General features: G+C 46.8%; 1 protein-coding gene across 1 annotated transcript in view; it reads left to right on the top strand.

Annotated features, from left to right (window-relative positions):
- VPS4B (vacuolar protein sorting 4 homolog B) overlaps positions 1-22,905 on the top strand; it is a 300,050-nt gene that overhangs the window by 263,455 nt on the left and 13,690 nt on the right. The window contains exon 9 of the mRNA XM_085606937.1: positions 22,308-22,527. Coding sequence (XP_085463063.1) covers positions 22,308-22,527 — 220 coding nt within the window. The remainder of the gene's footprint in view (positions 1-22,307; positions 22,528-22,905) is intronic.

Below are 22,905 nucleotides of genomic sequence, written 5' to 3'. Positions count from 1 at the left end.
CTAATTCCCCGGATATTAAATGTGGTGAGACTTATCCGCTTACTTGGTCTGACCACTTTATGATAAACTTTCAATTGTTGGGCCCTATTGACCATGCCCTGGTGGCAAATAATAACTTTACTACCCGACAGTACAGACCCTGGCACAAATTAACATCTCAGCATCTCTCCCCGCTTTTTGCCGGGTGGGATTGGGATAGTATGCTAGGGGATGTAAATCAGCAACTTGATTTTTTTGATTTGAGAGTTAATAATTTACTTAACAAAGTAGTTCCGTTCAAACCTCTTAGATTTTCACCCAAAAGCTCCGCCACTGGCTGGTACACGTCTGCTTTACGAGAGGAGAAGAGTGCTTGTAAAAAATTGGAGCGTGTTTGGCGACGCTCACATAATGAGCAAGCCAAAAGTACTTATAAAGCAGCTATGATAATTTATCATAATAATGTGAAATTGGCCCGCAAAACGTATATTGCAGAGACCTTGGAACATGCAGGTAACAATTCTAGATTGCTGTTCCAAATCGTGCGCGATTTCACGAACCCCAAATCTTGTCAAACTAGTGACAGTTCTTCTCAGACATTATGCAATAATATCTCTTCTTTCTTTGTACAAAAAGTTGAAAAGATTTATCAAAATATCACCCTCCTCAATACCTCTGTTCCTGTCTCTGCTGTTACTATACTCCACCCCACTAGTGTAGGACCTCATTTGACTACATTCCCTGTTATTACCATCACTGAAGTACAAATACTTCTGGAATGTACCAGATCTGGGTCCCACCTGGATATCATTCCAGCTAAAATTTCTTCTAAATTTGCGGCTCAGTTGGCGCCACCATTATGTTCCATTATTAATAATTCTTTACAATCTGCCAGACTTCCGCAAAGATGGAAACACGCCCAAATTATCCCCATTCGTAAAAACCCTAACATCTCTCCTGAGGAACTGTCGAATTACCGTCCTATATCGTTGCTCCCATTACAGAGTAAGATCACTGAGAAACATATTAATAAGCACTTATCTGCCTATCTTGAGTCTTCTAGTGCTCTTGATGTTTCTCAGTCAGGCTTTCGTGCCAAACATAGTACGGAGACTGCCTTAGTGGAGCTAACAGACAATATTAGAATGGCTGTGGATCAAGGTCAGGTGGCACTCTTGGTGCTGCTTGACCTTTCAGCAGCATTCGACACCATCTCCCACCAAGTTCTTCTGTACAGATTGCAAGAGCTGGGCATTAATGGATCTGCATTAAGCTGGCTGTCAGACTTCTTGTCTAATCGTACTCAGGCAGTATCATTGGGCTCTTTTACTTCTGCTCCCTCACAGGTTACCAGGGGTGTCCCTCAGGGCTCATGTCTGAGCCCTACTCTGTTTAACATCTATGTGACACCTCTGGCTAAACTGATGAGGGACTTGGGGTTTAATCCCATTTCTTACGCAGATGACACCCAACTCCTCCTCACCTTCGACAAAGCTAGATCAGACATTCAAACCATCTTTTCTCAGGGCATGATGGCTATTGCCTCCTGGATGAAAACCAACTATCTCCAGTTAAACTCTGAGAAATCTGAGATCTTGTTGTTCGGGGGTGCTGACATCTGTTGGTCGCCTAGCTGGTGGCCGGAGGAGTTGGGTAAAGCTCCTGCTCCTAAAGAGGTAGTTAAAAACTTGGGCATCAAGCTCGATAAGAAACTCACTCTTCAGACCCATGTTAACACCATTTTTGGTTCCTGCTACCACATTTTAAGTCTACTCAGAAGAGTGTTTCCGTTGCTCCCTCTTTTCACCAGAAAGACTTTAATTCAGGCGCTGCTCATGAGCAAGGTTGACTATTGCAATGCTCTTCTCCTTTCTGCTCATGTAGCTTCATTGGATAAATTGCAGGTTATTCAAAATACGGCTGCCCGTTTGGTAACAGACTCACCTGCCAGGACCCCCTCTCTGCCTTTGCTGCATGAACTGCATTGGCTGCCTATCAAAAAAAGAGTGCAGTTTAAAACAGGCTGCATGATTTTTAAGGCTCTAAATGAGCTTAGCCCTCTCTATCTTGCCAAGAAATTGAAAGCATATATTCCCACTTGCTCACTTAGATCAGGATCAAAAAAGTTTCTTCTTGTTCCTAGAATAAATAAAGCCCGTGCTGGTGGCAGGGCCTTTTCCTATCTGGCTCCTATGTTCTGGTACAGTCTTCCCCAACATCTTCGTATGGAAATGTCCCTCCTCCAATTCAGGAAGCTGTTGAAGACACATCTCTTCTAATGTCTAGCTAGACTTCTGTTGCAAGCGCAGAGATACCCCTCGGGGTGATTCAGCGCTATATAAAATCATAACAAATAAAAATAAATAAAAATAGATGCCAATGGGCGACACGGCTACTGTAAAGTTTTAGTCGTGGAATGTAAATGGGCTGGGCAATAAGATTAAGCGCACGTTAGTGCTGCAGTATCTCAAGAGGCATTCCCCAGACGTTGTTCTTATGCAGGAATTGCATTTGAGGGGAAGCAGATGTAAAGCCCTGGATCAGTTTGGCTATAAAATGGTAGTACGCCCTGGGTTTACGTCCAGGGCTAGGGGGGTTGGCATCCTGATACGCAAAGCCCATGGTAATTACAGACATGTGGACTGATGCTGCTGGGTGTTTTGCTGCGGCGGTGGACAAGTGGGAGGGGTGCCTGTTGGTATTCGGTTCCTGCTATGTGCCACCGGGGGCTTCACTCGGTGATTCTCCCGCAGCTCAGTTCGCTCATATCGGACCTACCTTCAGGCACCATACTTATTGAAGGAGACACAAATGCAGTAATGAACCCAGAAATGGATAGGTCTGGCCCTCGAACCGGCACACAAGGGTAACACGGCCTTGCGGACTTCACAAGGGCACTGGGTCTGGTGGACATGTGGCGGGCACACAATCCTACACTAAGGCACTATACTTTCCACTCGGCCAGACATGGGTCCTTCTCTAGACTTGACCATCTGTTTTCGCACGCAAATAGGGTGGGGGATTTTTCTAACGTTCACCACAAGGCAAGGGGGATCTCTGATCATGCACCGGTGTGTGCCTCACTTAAAGGCCAGATTATTGATAGGGCAGCCTTCCCTCAGCTAGATCCATGGCTACTTGATAAGCTCTGGGAAGGGTCCTAGCCTTATTTCCAGGACAATAAGGGGTCCGTACAATCACATATCACGCTCTGGGAAGCATACAAGACGGTGTTGAGGGTGCAGGCACACAAGTTAATTGGGGCGCAGAAAAAGGAAGAGACCCTGCCATGTAGGCAACTCGAGCAAGAGATCAGTCAGATGGAGGGTGAGGCCGAGTTGGTATCAAGCACGGAAGCGCGACATCGGTTGGCGCTGAAACAGCGGCACCTGCAGGCAGTAGCGGAAGGCGAGGCACGGGCATATGCACCGGCCACCCAACACCGCCTATATGATGTTGGGAATAAGACCCTTAAACTCTTAGTGTGGCTAGAGCGGCGGTACAGAGATATAGGTCCTGGGTGGTGGGGATCCGAAACGCAGAGGGAGTGCTTCATACTACCATTTCTGGTATCGCAAAAAGGCCTTCACGGCACACTGCGAGCACATATATGCCGCGGTGAGCTCGAGGTCGACAGCGGATTGTGAGGAATTTCTTAGGGATTTTAACTTACCAACGGTACCCGTAGAAGCATATGATGATCTAGAGGCGGACCTCACGGTAGAGGAGGTGGGTAGAGCATGGAGCTCGCTTAAGCCAGGGAAGGCGTCCGGACCCAATGGGTTCCCGGTTGCAATTTACAAGAAGAAGGCAACGATCACACTCCTGCCGCTCTTAGATATGTTGCGGGAGGTGTGTCGCCTCCCAGTGGATCAAATGGCAGCCACGATCGTGGTGATCCACAAGGAAGGTAAGCCGGCAGATCAGTGCAGTTCCTACATGCCTATTTCCCTCCTCAACGTGGAGGCCAAGGTCCTGGCAAAGGTATTGGCAGACAGGGTACTGTCGGTAATTAAAGACCTGGTACACGTGGACCAATCGGGGTTTATGCCTGGTAGAAGCAGTAGGCACAACCTGCGAAGGCTTCATGGGGTGCTGCACATGACTGAGGGCAATGTATCTCAGCAGCCGGCGTTGATGTCATTGGACGCCTCGATGGCCTTTGACTGTATCGAATGCCCGTACCTATTCATGGTTCTCCATCGGCTGGGCTTTGGCCCTTCCCTTTTGCAGCTGGGGCAGACTCCTATATGAGGAGCCTACAGCGCGAGTGAGGGTGAATGGTGCCCTGTCTAGAACCTTTCAGCTTCGGAGGGGCACACGGCAGGGGTGCCCTCTTTCCCCGCTCCTGTTTGCCATGGCGTTGGAGCCCCTGGCTCTCTGGGTCAGGAGGGATCCTGAGATTTGGGGGTTGCGGGCGCCGGAAGATCGGGAGGAGCGTATCTCCTTGTACGTGGATGACATTGTACTATACCTGGCACGGCCATACTACTCTATAGCGCGAGTCCTTCATATCTTCAAGTTGTTTGGTAGCTATTCGAGATACAATATCAATTGGTCAAAGTCGGTGATCTTTCCTTTCTCGGGACCCCGTCCCCCCGGGTTCCACGGTGCTGTGCGGCCCCGGTGGTGGTGGAGGGTTTTAAATGCTTGGGGATATAAATCACCAGGGACCAGAAAGAATTCCTGGCGAGAAACCTGGGGCCCCAAATGAGTCATCTAATTGCTGATGTTAGCCACTGGCGCACGCTTACGCTTCTCACTCATGGGACGGGAGGCCCTTTATAAGATGTTGATGCTACTGCGGCTTCTTTATATAATGCAAAACACTCCCTTTCAGATACTGCCAAAGATTTTCAAGCGCATAGCACAGGAGGTGCGGTCTTTGCTGTGGGCGGGGGAGTCACCGAGAATTGCCCTACATAAGCTACATAGAGGAGTCTTTGATGGAGGGATTGCAGTACCAGATGTCAGGCTGTACTATTGGGCCTCCCAAATGCAGGTGATTAATGACTGGGTCTATGTAGGTATGGAAAAGCCGGCGTACAGAGTGGGTAGGGCGTCGATGTCACAGGGAAATTGTGAATCCCATTTGTACTCCCGGCGAACGTGCCCGGACTGGCTGGAGCATACTAAGTTGATGGTTCAATGTTGGAGAGACGCCAATAAATTCCTGGGCTGGGCTGGGAGTTTGACTGGCAGAACCCAGTTTTGGGTGGGCGATCCTCTCAGGGAAGTGGTTGGGCTGTCGGGCCTCAAGGGCTGGTGCCTGATTGGCATTGAATATCTGGGAGACGTATGGAAGGGGGACTCCCCTCGCACGTTTGACTACCTGCAGAAAGAGTATATGATGCACGATTTGCAGTGATACACGCATCTGTGGCTTCTACATGCTCTGCGTACTCACATCCAACAGGGGGTCTCCATTCCAGACTATTCCCCGCTTGAAGAACGGCTACTGCTGGACCCCATACAGGGGGAGCCCACCTCCATGATATACCGCAAATTGATTAACAACCTCCCGGATCCCTTGGTCTCTCTAAGGGCGGCTTGGGCCGGTGACCTGGGGGTTCTGGATGATGACTGGCAGGAGGCACTCCAGAGCCCTAGGGAAGTGGCTATGCGCGTCAGATTAATTGGTGCAGCTCAAGGTTCTGCATCGGGTCTACTATCCTCGCACTCACCTATTCTCCTGGGACCGGGTCCCATCTGCGCAGTGCGTAAGGGGGTGTGGGGAGGAGGGAACCTTCATTTACATATTATGGGACTGTCCTGAGGTTTCTGTATTCTAGTGGAAGGTTACACAAGTCATGTCGGAAGTGGTGGGCGAGCCTGTCCCACTAGACCCAAAATGGCTTCTTCTGATAATTAGAGGTGAGGAATGGAAACGTGACCTCGACTTCTGCCAGAGGGCAGAGGAAACAGCGTATTAGAGTAGGGGATGTGTCAATAAATGGGAAAGGGTGTGGATGCCGTGGAGGAGGTACAGAGGGCTGTGGGGGGCAGACTAGTAACATAATGGGGTATAACAAGGGGGCCTGCTCAACCCGAGAATGTGTTGATTTTGATTTTCTGTACATGCATCTAATGTCTCGAGCTTTTGTTAATAAAAAGTTTTTTTTGTTTTGTTAAAGATTTATTTGGACATGCACCCATAGGGCACGTTGGAGTTGCCCCCCCTAAAAACCTACCACTATCTAGTGTGCTATCTGACTGACGGGTATCGTCCAGTCTGCCCCCAAAGACATGTTTCTGAAGGTGATATCCTATGTTCTCTGAGGGCAGAAACCATGCCTACTCCAGAAGAGGGGGTTCACACCTCGCCAGCAGGATGGATGTGATTTAGCATATCAAGGGCAGGGGCTTCAAAGCCCCTGCTACCGACTTTTGATATGCGCCCCATGCTTCCCCCAGACCTGAGAGATGCCACCCCCTGCCCTGAGGCCCATTTGGCACCAGGGCAGTTGGGAAATTAGCTATTTAATGGGCATGTAGTACTACCAGGCTAAGGTGGGCTACCGGTTGTGCTCCACGAAAAAAAGGGTTTCATCATCTTGCTTTTTGTGGCATTAGGAACTCTGGTACAGGGTTATGCCTACTCTCCACAGGAAGTGGTCATATAGGGGGGGGGAGTAGTGACACAAGGGTAAGTAGCCCATTGGCTACTACTCTTCACTTCCCTTAACACCCCTAAATTTAGTATTTAGGTGGCCCCTAACAACAGGAACTCTGATTCAACTGACTAAAGGATGACAAAGAAGAGCCAGAGAATGCAAGAACTGAGAACCAGCTGTGGACTTGGTGCCACACCCTGCCTGTTCCTGTCCTGACACTGGCAAAGACCTGCCTTTTTGTTCAGCTGTTCATCCTTCCAAAGCCTTGCAGTGCTGCCAGCACTTTGCCAACAAGCCAGCATCTCCCTTGAAGCGGAGGAGCCACTTGCCTTTAGGCAGCCACCTCACAGTCCAGTTCACCGATCTGATGACTACAATGTCCACCGAGGCTGATCCACACCGGAGGCTCCCACGCCAATACCCGGTTTACCAGATTCTGTTGCAGACACCAATGCTTGTTTGTATTCATTCCGAACACCACTGACAAAACTTACCTGCATGTCGAGGGACTTCAGCAGAGGCCACTCCGCGCCAGATGTCTTGCTGTGTTTGTTTTCCTTCTTATGCAGGTGCACAGAGAACTGCGAGAGCCTCAAACTTGCTGAACAAAACCACTATGCACTCGAGCCCGTCAGCCCAACTTCATTGAAACCGACGGTGTCTCTGTGATCGTGAGACTGCCAAAAGCCGCAGTAGAATTAGTAAAATATTGCAATATTTGGTGTTTAGAGAAGTTATAACAACTTTTGGCCCCCGTGCCACTGCACCTGCTCCACCATTCAAATCATGGCCCTATTTCCTGTAAGTTAACTTGGGAATGCCTGTTTAGTAGTAACATTTTGCAATATTTGTTGTTTAAAAGGGTTCATAGAGCTTTGGGCCCCGATGTCATTGCACCTGCTGCACCATTCAAATTGTGACCCTATTGCTAGATAAATGCACTTGTGACAGTCTCTTGTTTAGTAGTAAAATATAACAATAATCTGGGTTTAGTGGGGTCCCTAGAGCGTTTGGCCCCAGTGCCACTGCACCTGCTGCACTTTTGAAATCATGACCCTAGTGCTTGCTAGATAACTGCACTTATGACTGCCTGTTTAGGAAAATAGAGCAATATTAGGTATTTAGAGGAGTTCTGACTGCTTTTGGGCCCGGTGCCACTGCACTTGCTGCATCATTCAAATGATGACCCTGTTGCCTGCACGATAACTGTGCTTGTGACTGCCTGTTTAGTGGAAAAATATAGCAATATTTGGTGTTTAGTGAAGTTATGGAAACTTTTGACTCCAGTGCCACTGCATCTGCTGCACCATTTTAATCAAGCCACTTTCACTGCAAGGTAACTGCAATTGTGACTGCCTGTTTAGTAGTAAAATATAGCAATATTATGTCTTTAGAGGAGTTCTGACAACTTTTGGGCCCGGTGCTACTGCACTTGCTGCACCATTCAAATCATGACCCTGTTGTCTCCAAGGTAAACTGCGCTTGTGGCTGCCTGTTTAGTTGTAAAAAATAGCATAGCTCTTGTATATTGACTTTATTTTTAACATGAAATGTTTATTACAACATTTAGAATTTGATCATAATGATCAAATAGATTAAGTTTAACAAAATCAATTTGATAATGCCTACAAAGTGCAAAGAAAGGTACTGAAGCGTGCATAGGGAATGCCACAAACGTTTTAAGGCTAACGTATCTGCTTTACACAACTAAGTAATAAAAAGAAAGCATTCCAGCATACTGTCAGAAGCTGTCTGCCTTTTCCATGGGAAGAGATCTTATCTTGACACTGAATGTGGCTTAAACATTGCAAACAGCTTTAGTAGAAGTATTGCAAATGCGTTCAGCCAAGGGAAGTTTAAAAAAAAAAAAAAAAAAAAAGGTCCACACAAAAGCAAATTAATACTGTAATTCAGAAGCCTTGGTTTTTAAAATTGGTCTTTCAAACCACTATACTTTCAGTGGTGCCCCGATCTATAGACCCCCTAACCCTTTAAATCTTTTCTTAAACCTAGATAGTACGCCACGGGATATCAAAACCAACTCCACTGATTTCACTAATCTTGGTGATTTCAACTTTCATTTGGAGAACAAACAGGACCCCGACATCCGTGACCTCATTGCTTCTTTATCTCTTTTAGGCCGGTCTCAATTAGTTCTTGACCCCACGCACTCTGGGGGTCATACTCTAGATGACATCTTTTTGGACTTCCCTTTTATTCAGGTAACCTCACCACTACCACTTACGTGGTCAGACCACAAGGCAGTGATGTTTCAACTTAAATTAGTGAGTCACACTTCGGAAGAGCCCACGGCCCCACTCACCTACTGTTATCGTCCTTGGCATAAACTATCGGAAGGCCAACTTTCCAAGACCTTAATTCGATTGATTATATTAGTATCTTCTGATCTTGACTCAGCTATAGATGACTACCACCAATGGATCAGTTCAGCCATTGATGGTGTAGCGCCCTCTAAATGCGGAAACAAAAATCGATTTACACCGTCTGAGCCCTGGTTCGATGAAGAGCTTAGATTTCCAAAACAATCTTGTAGACGGTCCGAGAGGAAGTTGAGGTCTAACCACAGCATAGAGGACAAAGTCACGTATAAAGCAGAGCTGCTGCTCTACAAAAAACTCTTGATTAAAGCTAAATCTAATTTACTCCAGTATTGGAACTTTCAGAGATTCCCATGCTTGTATCATTCCCCGTCAGAATGGGAGTCCCCCGTACATAAAATAGCAATAGAAACCATTACCAAAACAGAAACTAGGCCTAGGCCCATTCTTGTTTTGCAACCTATCCACTTCTTTTTGTAAAAGAGACCAAATAAAGTGAACAACCAATCAGATCAGCCTCACCCCTTAGAACCCTCCTGAGAGAAGCTCAGAGCCTCAGATTTTCTACCGCACGTTGTGCAAGGGAGTCTCCACTGAGCTCTGCTCAGTTTTTTCCTGTTGACCTGAATTCTAGAGTTTTTTTCACCTGTTTTTTCTTCAAAACCTGCTTGGACTTCGTATCAAGATGTCTGATAAGGAGAAGAAAGCCCTCTTTAAAGCCTGTGCCATCTGTGCTAAGAAGAGGTTATATGTAGAGGACAGACACAAAGATTGTATTTACTGTCTGTACCCAGACCATAAGGCAACCGACTGTAAAATATGCCGCACTTTTTCCACGAAGACTCTGCGAGACCGTGAAGGGCGTCTGCTAACCTGGCTCCAGAAACTCAAGTCAAGAAAGGAGCCTGTATCCAGTGACAGTGAGGAGGGATCTTCTGCTTCAACTTCCAGAAAGTCTTTATAAAGGGGTAAAGTGTCTCCTTTGCCTTCTGAAGAACGTCCTGATAAGGCCTTAAAAAAGACCTCTCATTGTTCTAAAAGGCGTAGTCCTGGCGAATCTCCTCACCGAGGTGTAAAGGAGAGGGAAGGACTATCGAAAGGAGTGATAGGAGTTATGTCTGAGAGGAAATCCAGCCATGTCCTCCACCATCTTCTAAGGTACAGTCTTCTCCTTCTACTTTTGCCTCCGTCGACTGTGATTTCATAGTCTCCGACGCTGGCGCTTCAGGGCTCTTCGTCGGCGATTTTGACGCCGGTGGTGGCTATGTCGTCGGCGATTGTGTCGACGATGATGTCGACGACTATGACGATGGCGACGACGGCTTACACGTCGACTACGACGGCTGTGGTGACTGTCTCAACGACGACTGCGTCGACAACGTCCGTTTCTTCGACGATTCTCATGTCGTAGACTGCCCCGTCGGCGACCTCGTCGACGATGGAAAAAAATTCTATTTCGGTCAGAAAGTGCCAGATTACACCTCCGATTACTTCCCCCAGGAGGGTGACTCCTCTACCTCCTGCTCACCTCCTTGAAGAAGAGGGTTCTGAGGAGAATGATGGTCCGTTTGGCTATGCGGACAGCCCTTCTTAGTTACATGTCAAGTGTCAGGATACAGATTCTGACGTGTAATACGTGGAGAAACAGCACTATGATCCTTCCTCAGACTATCGGGAGGACTACCAACAGGAGATGGTTTCTATGCCTTCCTCCCTACTAGCGGACTTGCAGTCTGTGCTTCTGGACTATAGGAAGAGATTTGCAACGCAGCCTCTGGCTTCAGGTGTGGAGCCACTTCCTTCTGTCCTGCTACCCCTCAATTGCCACAGCCTCAGCTGATACCTATGGCCCAGGATGCACCACCTATCGTGCCTCTTGTTCAGGATGACACCTCTGATGAGGACCAGGGCAACGTTGACATACCGGATCCAGACACAGAATGGAATGACCGTCATTCCTGATCCGGCTTCTCCTTCGCCAGCAGCTGTTGATTCCCCTCCTGCGGACATAGGGGTTTCCATAATTTGATGGAGTGAGCGGCTAAGAGATTCCAACTGCCCATGTCCATGGTGCAGTCTTAGTGTTTCCTTTATGACTTTAAGGAGCCTTACAAGAAGTCGGTCCGATCAATACCTATTGTTCACATCTGGGATGAAGGATTAAAAGTGATGCAATATCCGGCCACGGTCATTCCGGTACTACCTCGCCTGGTGAGAAAATATATGGCTCCAGATGATAGCCCGGCCTGTTTGGTCAGCCAGCCTAAACCGGACTCTGTCATCTCTCAAGCTGCCCTGGGGAAGTCCAGGAATCCTTATTCTCCCCTCACGACTCCTCCGGATAAAGAGGGCAGACGCCTTGATAATGCGGGCAAGAGATTTTCCTCCATGTCCAGCCTGTTGATCAGGGCTGCGAACGCCTTAGCTATACTTGGTCGCTACGATCGCCAAATGTGGTGCGACCTTTCCCCCTATCTGGACCAGTTGCCGGAAGATGGGAAGAAGGAAGCTAAAAAGATTCTTCAAGAGGGCGAGATAACATCTGCGGAAGTCACTGACTGTGCAATGGACATTGCAACAACTGCTTTCCGCTCCCTGGCTGGCGCTGCTGTCCTTCGTCAGCAAGGCTGGTTGCGGGCTACGTGGTTCCGTCCTGAGGTCCAAAACAAGATCTTGGATCTTCCCTTTGGGGAAGCGCTCCTTGGGAAACATGTGGATGATACACTCCAGGGTATTAAAAAGGACATGGAAACCGCAAAATCCTTAGGGACTCTGTAGTATCGCAAGGTTCCCTTCCGAGGAGCCAGAGGGAGAGGTAACACCACATACAGAGGAGAATACCAACAGCAGCGGTATTCCTCGTATGGTTTGCAGTCACAAACCTACCGGCCGAACTACAACTAGCAGCAAAACCAATCCTCCTCTTTCTCTCGATCGATCAGCAGAGTAAGACGAGGACACCAGGGGAGGGGCGCCTCTAAGCGTCAATAGCGGCTTGCTGGCTCTGACTACTGTCCCGTCTCCTCCTGTGACATCAGTGGGAGGCAGCAAATTACCTCCTCAACTGGCAGCAAATAACATCGGACCATTGGGTGCTGAAGATCATTCTATGCGGCCATACTTTGGAATTTGTCCAAACACCACCTTCCAAGCCCCCTCGCGCCACTGCATCAAAACATCTACGCCTTCTACAGTTGTAAGTTCATCAAATTCTCCTCAAAGGAGTGATAGAACCGGTCCCTCTCTCTCAGCGGGGAGAAGGTTTCTACTCCCGGTTCTTCCTAGTCCAGAAGACTATAGAAAAGTGGTGCCCTATTCTAGATCTGAGGGAGTTTAACACCTATCTCATCAAACAATCATTTTGCATGGTTTCTCTGCAGGACATTCTTTGTCTTCTCAATTAAGGAGATTACATGGCCACATTGAAACTAGAGGATGCTTACTTTCACGTACCCATTCATCCTGCCCACAGGAGGTTCCTTCGCTTCACAGTAGCCAAGAGCCACTTTCAGTTCAAGGTCCTACCTTTTGGACTCCGGTCTGCTCCACGGATCTTTACAAAGGTATTAGCTTAGGTGGATGCTTTTCTACCAAACAACACCATCATGTCTTCCCTTACCTGTACAACGGATTGCTGAAAGCTTCTACAAAACAGGCAGCAGAACAATCAATCAGTCGTGGCATGCACACGCCTTTTCGACAATCTCGGGCTGACTCTCAACTTGGAAAAATCGACCCTCTGTCCGTCCAGAACAGCCAGATTTCTGGGAGCCATTCTGGACACGTCCAGCGACAAAGCTTTAACCACCTGGGAGAGGCAGGAAAAGCTAATGGCTGTGGCCTGTCTGATGTTAAAAAGCCAGTCACTTTCAGTTCACCTCTACAAGTCTCTCCTAGGGTCCATTTCCTCCTGCATTCCTCTGATTCCTCACTACAGGTTGCGGATGCGTCCTCTCTAGGAGGAATGAGTAGCTGTGTGGGTGGAAGTCTCTGGATTTCTGGTGCTACAGCTTTAAATGCCCATAGTTTATAGGTGGCACATTCCTCATAAATGGCTACACCCAAGAGCCATTGTGGAAATAGGTATATAGAAGGATGGAGGATTGTGCCCTCTTAATATGTCAAAGTGAGTCCGGATAAATTGTCAAGCGTCTTCTTATGTTATTCGTTCTTGGTTTTTATTAGACTTTTTTCGTGAAAAAGAGAAACGCACTATTGAAAGATAGCCGACATGTGTTTCACCCTAGTGGTCCATTGACCGTGGGCTTTTTCAAGGCTAATCAGTTGAGGGTTAGAATGGAAGGAATTAAGGGTGATGACAGTACCATAGGAGATATAGAAAGTGTGGAGGTCATGGAGTCGGAGGTCATAGGATAGTTATTAGTGAATGATTGGTTGTTAAAGGTCAGAGTTACGTGATGGAAGTCAAGTATAGATGAGGAGTTGGACTTGCAGTGGCGCCAAGTTGACGGATCTTTCGAAGACAAAGTCTTTGTTACCATGCCCATGAGAAATGCCACATCATGGTGGACGAACGAGGAAAACATTTCTCAGAGTCTCTCCTTCAGGATCACTCCTGCTCCTCAGATAATTACTACAGACTCCTCGCTAGAGTGCTGGGGAGCAGTCTTGCAAGACCTTCATGTAAGCGGCCGTTGGCTGCCCCAACATCATCTTCTACATACCAATCTGCTGGAACTCAGAGCGATTCGCTTAGCCTTACTGACTTTTCTTCCGCGAATACAGTAGTCTGCAGTTCTAATACGAACAGACAACATGACGGCTATGCATTATATAAAAAAGGAAGGCGGCACCAGATCTCATCTGTTGTCGCAAGAGGCTCAGACAATTTGAGAATGGGCTATCCAGCAAAGGATATCGCTCAAAGCCGAGCACTTTCCAGGTGTTCTCAACAAGACAGCAGACCTGAATGGGAACTGGACCAGTACACGCTGGAAGAGGTTTTTCGCCTATGGGGCAGGCCTTCCATAGACCTCTTTGCAACGCCAGAGAACAAGAAATGCCGATATTACGCAAGCAGGCTGCACCATCGGGGATCATTGGGGAATGCGCTTTCGATGGCCTGGTCAGGCACGTTTGTTTACGCTTTACCCCCCATTCCTCTCATCTCCAGGCTTCTCAGGAAGCTCAAAGCGGAACAGTGCAAGATGATTTTGATAGCTCCTGCGTGGCCTGACAGTTTTGTTTCACAGAGCTGCATCTCCTCTCCCTGGACCTTCCACTTCCGCTGCAGCCGATTCCTTCGCTACGGACCATGTCCCAGGGCCAAGTATGGCATCCAGATCCGCAATCTCTGCAGAATGTCTGCATGGCTCCTGAGCAGCGAGAATTTCTTTACTTGACCCTTTGCACAGAATGCAGGGAGGTGCTCTCTCAGGCACGAGCCCCAAGTATTAACAAGACTTACAAGCTGAAGTGGAAGCATTTCTGCATTTGGTGCCAGCAAAATGGTGTCCATCCATTCTCTTCTGTAGTTCTTATTTATATTCTTTCAATAGCAAAATCGGGGCTGGCTCACTCTTCCATCAAGGTGCATCTTGCCGCCATCTCTGGCTTCAGACGCACATCCTCCGGTCCTTCTCTCTGGTCGGCAAGGATAATTAAACAGTTTCTCAAGGGACTTTTCAGAGTCTTCCCGCTTGTCAAGCCTCCGCCTCCTCTTTGGTACCTTAACTGGGTTCTTACCCAGCTTATGAAGGATCCCTTCGAACCTATTCACCGGGTGGATTTCAAATTTCTCTCATGGAAGGTAGCTCTTCTACTGGCCTTGACTTCGGCTAGAAGAGTGGGTGAATTGCAGGCTCTCACCATTCAGGAACCTTTTCTCCAGTTTAAAAAGGGTACAGTGATTCTGCGCACCAACCCAAAGTTCATACCGGAAGTGCCTTCAGACTTTCATTTGAATAAGCCGGTCATGCTCAAAACTTTTTTCCCTCATCCTACTACTCGGGCAGAAAAGGCACTCCACTCATGGACATTCAGAGGTGCTTGAAATTCTATCTCTAGCGTACTAAGGACTTCAGGAAATCTCCTCAGCTATTTGTGTCTTTTAATGGTCCTCGTAAGGGGTTTCCCCTTTTCAAGCAGGGGATTGCTCGTTGGATTACCAGCGCTATCCAGTATTGTCACAGAGCAGCGGGTAAGCCCCTGGAAGGGCGGGTCCGTGCTCACTCCACGAGGGTGATTTCTTCTTCGACAGCCCTCTTTGCCGGAGTTCCTATCCAGAGATCTTCAGGGTAGCGACCTGGAGCAGTACTTATACGTTTACAAGGCATTACTGCCTGGATTCTGCAACGGAGAGTGACACAGCAGTCGGCCAGGCAGTCCTGAGGAACCTCTTTCAGTAGCAGTGAGCTTTCCCTTTCATCCCTCCTTCCATGTTACTGTTTTTTCAGTTCTTTCACATTTTTGTACCTAATGTCTCTATTTTCTATGGTCTCTAAGAATGTTGATTGACCATTGAAATTGTCATTATAATGCATGTGCTATTGCTTTGTTCTTGATTTTATAATGAGAGCAAAAGACACACAATTGATGGACGGAATGCAGAACAAATCAAAACATTCACCCCCAGTCAAGAGATCTTGGTTAAATCCATCATTCTTTTGCTCACCATGCCACCCCAGTTTAGACCTGGCTATATGCAAATCAGTCTTGACCCTGTGGCTCATGGGAACAGTCCAGCCCGAACTGCCAAGCCAGGTCCTCCCTGGACCTCAAACAAGCATCCTAGGATCGGTTTCGGGGTTTCACCCCTCTCCAGCCAGGATAGCTTGATTCCAGTGGCACAGTGAGCCCAGGACTCGCGTCTGAGCATACCTGGCGCACTTGGGGCGAGAAAGCAAAAGACACACAATTGATAGACGGAATGCAGAACAAATCAAAACATTCACCCCCAGTGAAGAGATCTGGGTTAAATCCATCATAATTTTGCTCACCATGCCATCCCAGTTTAGACCTGGCTATATGCAAATCAGTCTTGACCCTGTGCCTCATCGGAACAGTCCAGCCCGAACTGCCAAGCCAGGTCCTCCTTGGACCGGAAACAAGCATCCTAGGACCGGTTTCGGGGTTTCACCCCTCAGTTCTTTTTGCATTTGTCACCCCGACTGGGACGGGTATGCTCAGACGGGAGTTCCGTGCTCTCCATGCCACTGGAATCAAGCTATTCTGGCTGAAGAGGGGTGAAACCCCGAAACCGATCCTAGGATGCTTGTTTCCAGTCCAGGGAGGACCTGGTCTGGCAGTTCGGGCTGGACTGTTCCCATGGGGCACAGGTTCAAGACTGATTTGCATATGGCTGGGTCCAAACTGGAATGGCATGGTGAGCAAAAAAACGATGGATTTAGGCCCAGATCTCTGTACTGGGGTGAATGCATGACATTGTTCTGCATTCTGTCCATCAACAGTTTTTTGCACTTGATTTTATAATGTTCATGGTTCCAAAAATGTGCTGATAACTGATAGCTACTCTGATACAAGCATGGTAATCTATGAAAGTTTTAATACTGTTACTTACCTGTAACTTTGGTTCTCCAGTATTGGAAACTTTCATAGATTCCCATGCGACCCACCCTCCTCCCCTGGGAAAGCTCAGCCTCTGGTACCTTCAGTGGTGGGGTTACACAACAGCTATGAAAATCTGAGGTTCTGAGCTTCTCTCAGGAGGGTTCTAAGGGGTGAGGCTAATCTGATTGATTGTTCACTTTATTTGGTCTATTTTACAACAAGAAGTGGATAGGTTGCAAAACGAGAATGGGCCTAAGCCTAGTTTCTGTTTTGGTAATGGTTTCTATTGCTATTTTATGTATACCGGGGACTCCCATTCTGACGACGGACAATGATACAAGCTTGAGAATCTAGGAAAGTTTCCAATACTGGAGAACCAAAGTTACAGGTAAGTAACTTGTTTTCTTCTTTGTAAAAAAAATTAGTTTAGCTATTAATACTGCCAAAGAGCTTTTTTCTACAGTGGTCAAACTCGGCAGTCCTTTGCCGGCTAAAAACGCCAACACAGATGCCTCTATGTGCAACAAACTTGCCACATTCTTTAAAGACAAAGTAGAGGCCATTTGTTATGTCTTTGCTGCAAACCAAAGCACCGAGGAGGCCTGTCTGACCAACAATTTTCAGTTGGCGCTTTCTGGAGGCTCCCAATCAGGGACCTGCACTAGAGTAGCAGTTAACTTGGCGGTCGAGTTATCAGAGCCGCTTCAGTCTTTGAATGCTTCTTTTTCCGCTTTCTCCCCCCTCACTATTGGCCAAGTAATAGATCGGTTTAAACAGATCATATCAGGATTGCCACTTGATCCATGTCCGCCTAGAATACTACAGTTACCCCTACCACTGTCCCTGGCCACCTCTTATTGATTTTCAATAAAATGTTCCTTCTTGGTTACTTCCACAAAAAATGGAAGATTGCATTAATTCTCCATCCCCCAAAAGTAGCCGAACCTTGACGCTGTTAATCCTAACAACCACTAGCCAACCTTGCGGCTTTCTTTCCCGGCCACGATGGTAGAGAAAGCCATGAACACCGAGCTCTCTCTGTTTAACTAGGATCATAAGCTGCTTGATACCTCCCACTTTTGCTTCTGAAGCCAACACAGCACTGAGCCAGCCCTGTTTACAGCTTCCAGGTATCTCAGAACCACCTTGGAGAAGGGAGCGAACGTTGCCTTAATCTTGTTAGATCTTTCGGCAGCGTTCAACACCGTTAATCACAAACTCCTTATCAAGCGTCTGTTCGAATGAGGTGTTAGGGGCACAGCCCCTGAGCTACTTACATGTTTTCTCACCGACCAAGGCAATTCGTGGAATCTAATGGCCACAGTTCAACATCCTTCACTCAACCCTGTGGTGTGCCACAAGGCTTGGCACTGAGTCCAACCCTTTTTAATCTATACATCACTCCTTTAGCCTCACTGATTAAAAGTGTTGGGTTCTCAGTTGTTCCAAATGGTCCAAAACGCAGGGGCCACACTGCTTCTAGGGTTACCAAAACATCAGTCGGTCTCCCAATCTCTTCCGTTACTTCACTGGCACCCGGTGAGAAAGCGGGTAATGTTTAAGTCACTGAAACTCGAGGGATCCAAAATGCATTAACAATTTAAACAGGGGGTTAGCTAGATGAATTTAGTGCAAAGATTAACCTTAAGAGTTTATGAACAATATGTATGGCATTTATTAGATTTTTATCTAGTTTTTAAATAAGATCGCTAGTTGATAAATTTTATGACTAATTTTTGCTAAAATCTGTTTTTATGATTCATTTTTAAATGGAAATTTTTAATTCAAGGTGGCTGATATAATGCATTATAGGTATTTTTGTTCTAGAATAAATCAATGCTACTTGTTTGGAGAGAATCTTATTATTTACTTAAATCAAATAATTCTGTTTTTTAAACAACATATTTTTACTTAGTTCAATCATACCTGGTCTGCATAGTACATTTAAAAAAATATTTCTTAATGTTTATACGGCGAAGTGAATTTTATTCTATGTACTTTTATACATTGTATTCTAAATGCGAAATAAATTCGATTGATGATTGAACCCCAAGACCATCAGAGGGAATCCAAGATCTCTATGGTCTATGAGACTGTAGGGGGTCGAAGATGATCGAGGTTAGGGTTTGAGCCAGAACGAGATCCAGTTCATATTCTCGTTCTTCCCTGTCTTCCAAGTCTTTGAGTAAAAAGTGGAGATGTCATAAAAATACGGAATGTTCCATTTTGGAGCAGAGGCAGTAGTGATTTGCATAATGCATCTTTGTCTAGCATAGCCCAATGAGTGAAAAACGATGTGTTGGAATGCTACCCCGAGCAATTGCCATTGGTTGGGCTATTGAAGACTTTCCTCCCATCATCTTTTTGTGCATTATGTAGCAATCTAAGTGACTATGGGTATGCCCAGAAGTGGCTCGCTCTGCCACAGGCTGTTCCTCACTGATGAGTCATAACATGGTCTAAATTGGTCTAGGGTTGTGGTACTTTACGGAGGGTACCTTGCTTGGCAGTTTGGAATGGGCGGTTACCATGAAAAGCAAGGTCAGTACTGATTTGCACAAGTCAGGCACTTTGGGTGAAAAACAATAGTTTGGAAAAAGAACCCGAACAATTGTCAGTGGCTAAACTCGTTGAATCCATCTTTTGAATGCCTTACAAAAAAAAGAATAAGCACTTATCACCCTGAAGGTCAAAATCCTCGGATACGTCACCTACTCGGACTTTGCCATTACGCCTCCTACCCAGAACTGAAATTATTGGTGGTGTCCCCTTTGGCTTCTTCAGCTCTACCTGACCCGGTGCTGCTGCCTCCAACACAAAGGGTGATACAGATACAGGTGTACCCAGGGTTCATGATTCTGGATACAGATCCAGCCTTCCCCCTCCAGGCTCAGCTGGACCTGTCCAGGAGAGTGCCAGTCACCTCTGGTGCATCTGTTTGCCCCATGGGACCCACTGGGAATCCAGCTTTCAGGGCTGTATAGATTCCTTCCAGTGTCACCTGGCTGCAGCCCCATCCCAGGCTCCTTGTCAGAGCTGCCCGCACTGCTGCTGTCTGCAGCACCCCTGGGTCCTCCAGCACAGTCTCCCCTCCTCACCCCCCAAATCTTCATGTCCCACTCTTACACCCTGTGAAGAGAATGAGATGTAGAAGAGAGGCTGACAGCCTTAGAGGAGATAGTTTCTGTGAGAAGGAGCTAGTCCCTACAGGCAATATTGGTACACTAAACATAATCTCAGTGGGTCAAACTCTGTTCAGCAGTCCCTAGGCGGCCCAGGGAACACAGATGACCATGATCCTTTACTCTCCTCTGATTCTTCTAATTTGCTGGCCCTTCAGAATGTCAGAGGACTGAATAAGCCACCTGACATTAAGATTGACTCTGTCCCTGGTCCAGCATCTGCAGTTCCAGCTTCTTTCCATGGAGTGTTGAAGAGTTGAAACTACCCCCTACCTTCAGTGGAGTATAGGCCAAACATCTTGACTAATGTCCTGTAGTCAAATGCCACCACTGTGGGGCCCCTTCTTCCCTTTAATGATCTTATTGAGGCAGTAAAAAAACATGATCCTAGTAATCATTATACCTGTTGGTAAACCAGACAGTAGCACAACGCTACAGGCCAGATTCTGGAGACCCGGACTTCATATCCATTCATCTTTCTCCAGAGAGTTTGGTGGCCCAACCCTTCTCCACTACTAAGTTGACCCAGGAGGGTTCCCTACTCCCCTCCTGAAGGAGTTAAAAAAATCTGGACGGTGTGGGAATGCAGACCTTTTCAGCAGGCACCTAGTATTGTACTCAGTAAATGCTGCTGCCTTTTGGGGCACTACTTGCTCAACCTTTGGGACATAGCACTATTGGTGACCCCTAATATACTAGAACTCCTCACGGACCTTTTTACAGAAGTGGTCTAGGATGAGCATGATACTTCCCCTCGCATCATCAACCCCCCCCCCCCCCCCTCCTACGCTCCCAGGGCTGGTCGAGCTGCAATCTGCCTGGGCTGGTTGCTGTTCCCAGTAATCAGGGAAGGCCTGGACAAAGCAGACTGTCTCACCAGGACCATGAGCTTGTTGTTTAGTCTAAACCACACTTTCCTGCTTGATTATATGCTGTGCATCAAGATCTGCTACATTCTGATGAATACAAAATGGCCTGAGAGAGTCTGGGCCCTTTCCACCAGTGCAAATTCTTGCACTGCGACTTAGGCTGGAGGTGTACTAATGCTGGAGCTTTATAAAACCTCAACTCTGTCTTCCCTCCACACCTCCACAAGAAAATGTTGTGTGGATTCGAAGGTGAGGAGTGATAGTCACTTCACAATCTCAGTGCTGCAGGATTTCCTTGTTTTAATTGGTCCTTCAGATTCAACTCGCAAAATGTTCAAGCAGACTCCCTAAGAAGAGTCCTTCAAGAAAACCACAAATGAATTCTTCATGACAAACAGTGCTTAATTTGAGCCGGTGGTTCCCGCTGCTCAGCTCTGGCACATAATTGGTTTCCAATGCTCAGCACCGGCATTTAATTGTCAACACCATGCTTAGGACAGTCTGCCACATGGTGACTCTGTTTATCTAATTTAGGGATGAGCAGAACAACGGTTGTTTAATACATATTAAAAATGACTAATACCTGCCTCCCCAACCATTCCTTTAGCTTTGGGTACCTGGAATAATCTGAACTGTTGCACTTGCAGGCAAGAGAGATGGTTGGTAGCTGTTTTGGCAGCGATGACCAGGGTGATGCAAGCTGCAATGGCCTCCTGGTCAGGGCCCTGGCACTTATTATTATACAAATTAAGCACTGACGACAATGTTGTGCAAAACATTTTCTGAATATCGGGGCTCTCCGCACATTAACTTATTCACCACAGCAGAAAACAAAAAAATGCCCAGGCTTTGCCTTGAGGGTCTTCCAACCATGGACACCGGGGAATGTCCTATGGATCTACTGGTCTGGCAAAATTCTCTACAACTTTCCTCCGATCCCCCTGATCCCGTCAGTTCTCATCAAACTGTCTTACCCGAGGGACAAAATTATCTTGATTTCTCTGGAGTGGCCATGTCGCGTATGATTTACGGACCTTCTCTACAGGTTGGACCGTTCGCATCACATGCAGACCAGATCTTCTCACGAAATTCGGAGACCAGATGGTTCACCCCAATCGCTCCTCCTTAAGTTTGACTCACCTACAGGAAACATTGCTTTGGATTCTATTCAGAGGTGAGGCTTCTGCAGATAGAAGTATCCATCAGAAGAAAGTTCTTCCCTTCAGTAACAATCTTTCCAGTTGATACTCTGCCTGCAGACTCCTCACTGATCCCACCCCAGCTCCCCTTTTTAGAAGGAAATTCTCAGGCCCTGTAAAAGGATGCCTCTTAAGTGTGTTGCACTACAGCTATTTGTGATGTAGACTTGATTGTCCTCCCTGGCTTGAGAAACGTGGTTAAAAATTGATCTCGGGGCACTGGGTGGATGCTGTATGGCTTCAACCATGCCACCATGACCCTCCTTCTGTCGTAGAGATGGAGCCAGTGTCCCCTACTGACACCGGAGAACTAAATCGGGAGTTTCCAGATTCAGTCTGGCAGATGGGATATTCAAAGGTGAGTAATCTGCAGGTAGATAGTATCCACCAGAAAGATTATTACCAAAGGTAAGTAAAACATTTTTTGCTGAACTCCATTCCTGCTTTTCTTCGTGCAATTGCAATCATTTTCCATCTTTTCTGAAAACAAAAGTGGTACAGTTATTAAAGTAAAAGCACAATTTTTGAATTTCTTGAATGAAATGATGTGAAAAATAAATTAGTCTTCTAAAGGTTGCTTTGTTATCTTTTAAAGGTTTGAGAAGCGTATTTACATCCCCTTGCCTGAAGCACATGCTCGTTCTGCTATGTTCAAACTTCACCTTGGGTCAACACCAAACTCCTTGCACGAATCTGACTATCAAACTCTCGGTCAGCTAACAGAAGGCTATTCTGGTGCGGACATAAGCATTATTGTACGCGATGCTCTGATGCAGCCAGTAAGGAAAGTTCAGTCAGCTACTCACTTTAAAAGGGTAAGGTATTTTTAAGTTTTAATTAACTATGTAGTGAACTCTAAGCATTTTCTTTATTTAGGCGTTTTTGAATCCTATTAAATCATCCAACTTAACCTTCAGTATCCTTGGAAAATACTGTGATTGTAGCATGCGTTACTTTAGATATGTGTTCTGCATAATTCAGCCATCTGCTTCTGATAGATACATCTGCCAGTGGATTCCTCACCTTGTGAATATCCCCTGCGCCAGCATTCCACGGAACTTTTCTTTCCCAGCACTCCACGTCGACGTGGGCGACGTCATAATGCATCGGCTCCGCTCGCGACTCCATTCGACGTCACCGGAGCCATAAGAAGCCCACGTCGGCGTGATGACGTCAGTTCCCTTTTTTCCGGC

Source organism: Triturus cristatus, chromosome 5_2 (assembly GCF_964204655.1).
Source record: "Triturus cristatus chromosome 5_2, aTriCri1.1, whole genome shotgun sequence".
Lineage (NCBI taxonomy): Eukaryota > Metazoa > Chordata > Amphibia > Caudata > Salamandridae > Triturus > Triturus cristatus.
This window is presented reverse-complemented; position numbering and strand designations above follow the sequence as displayed.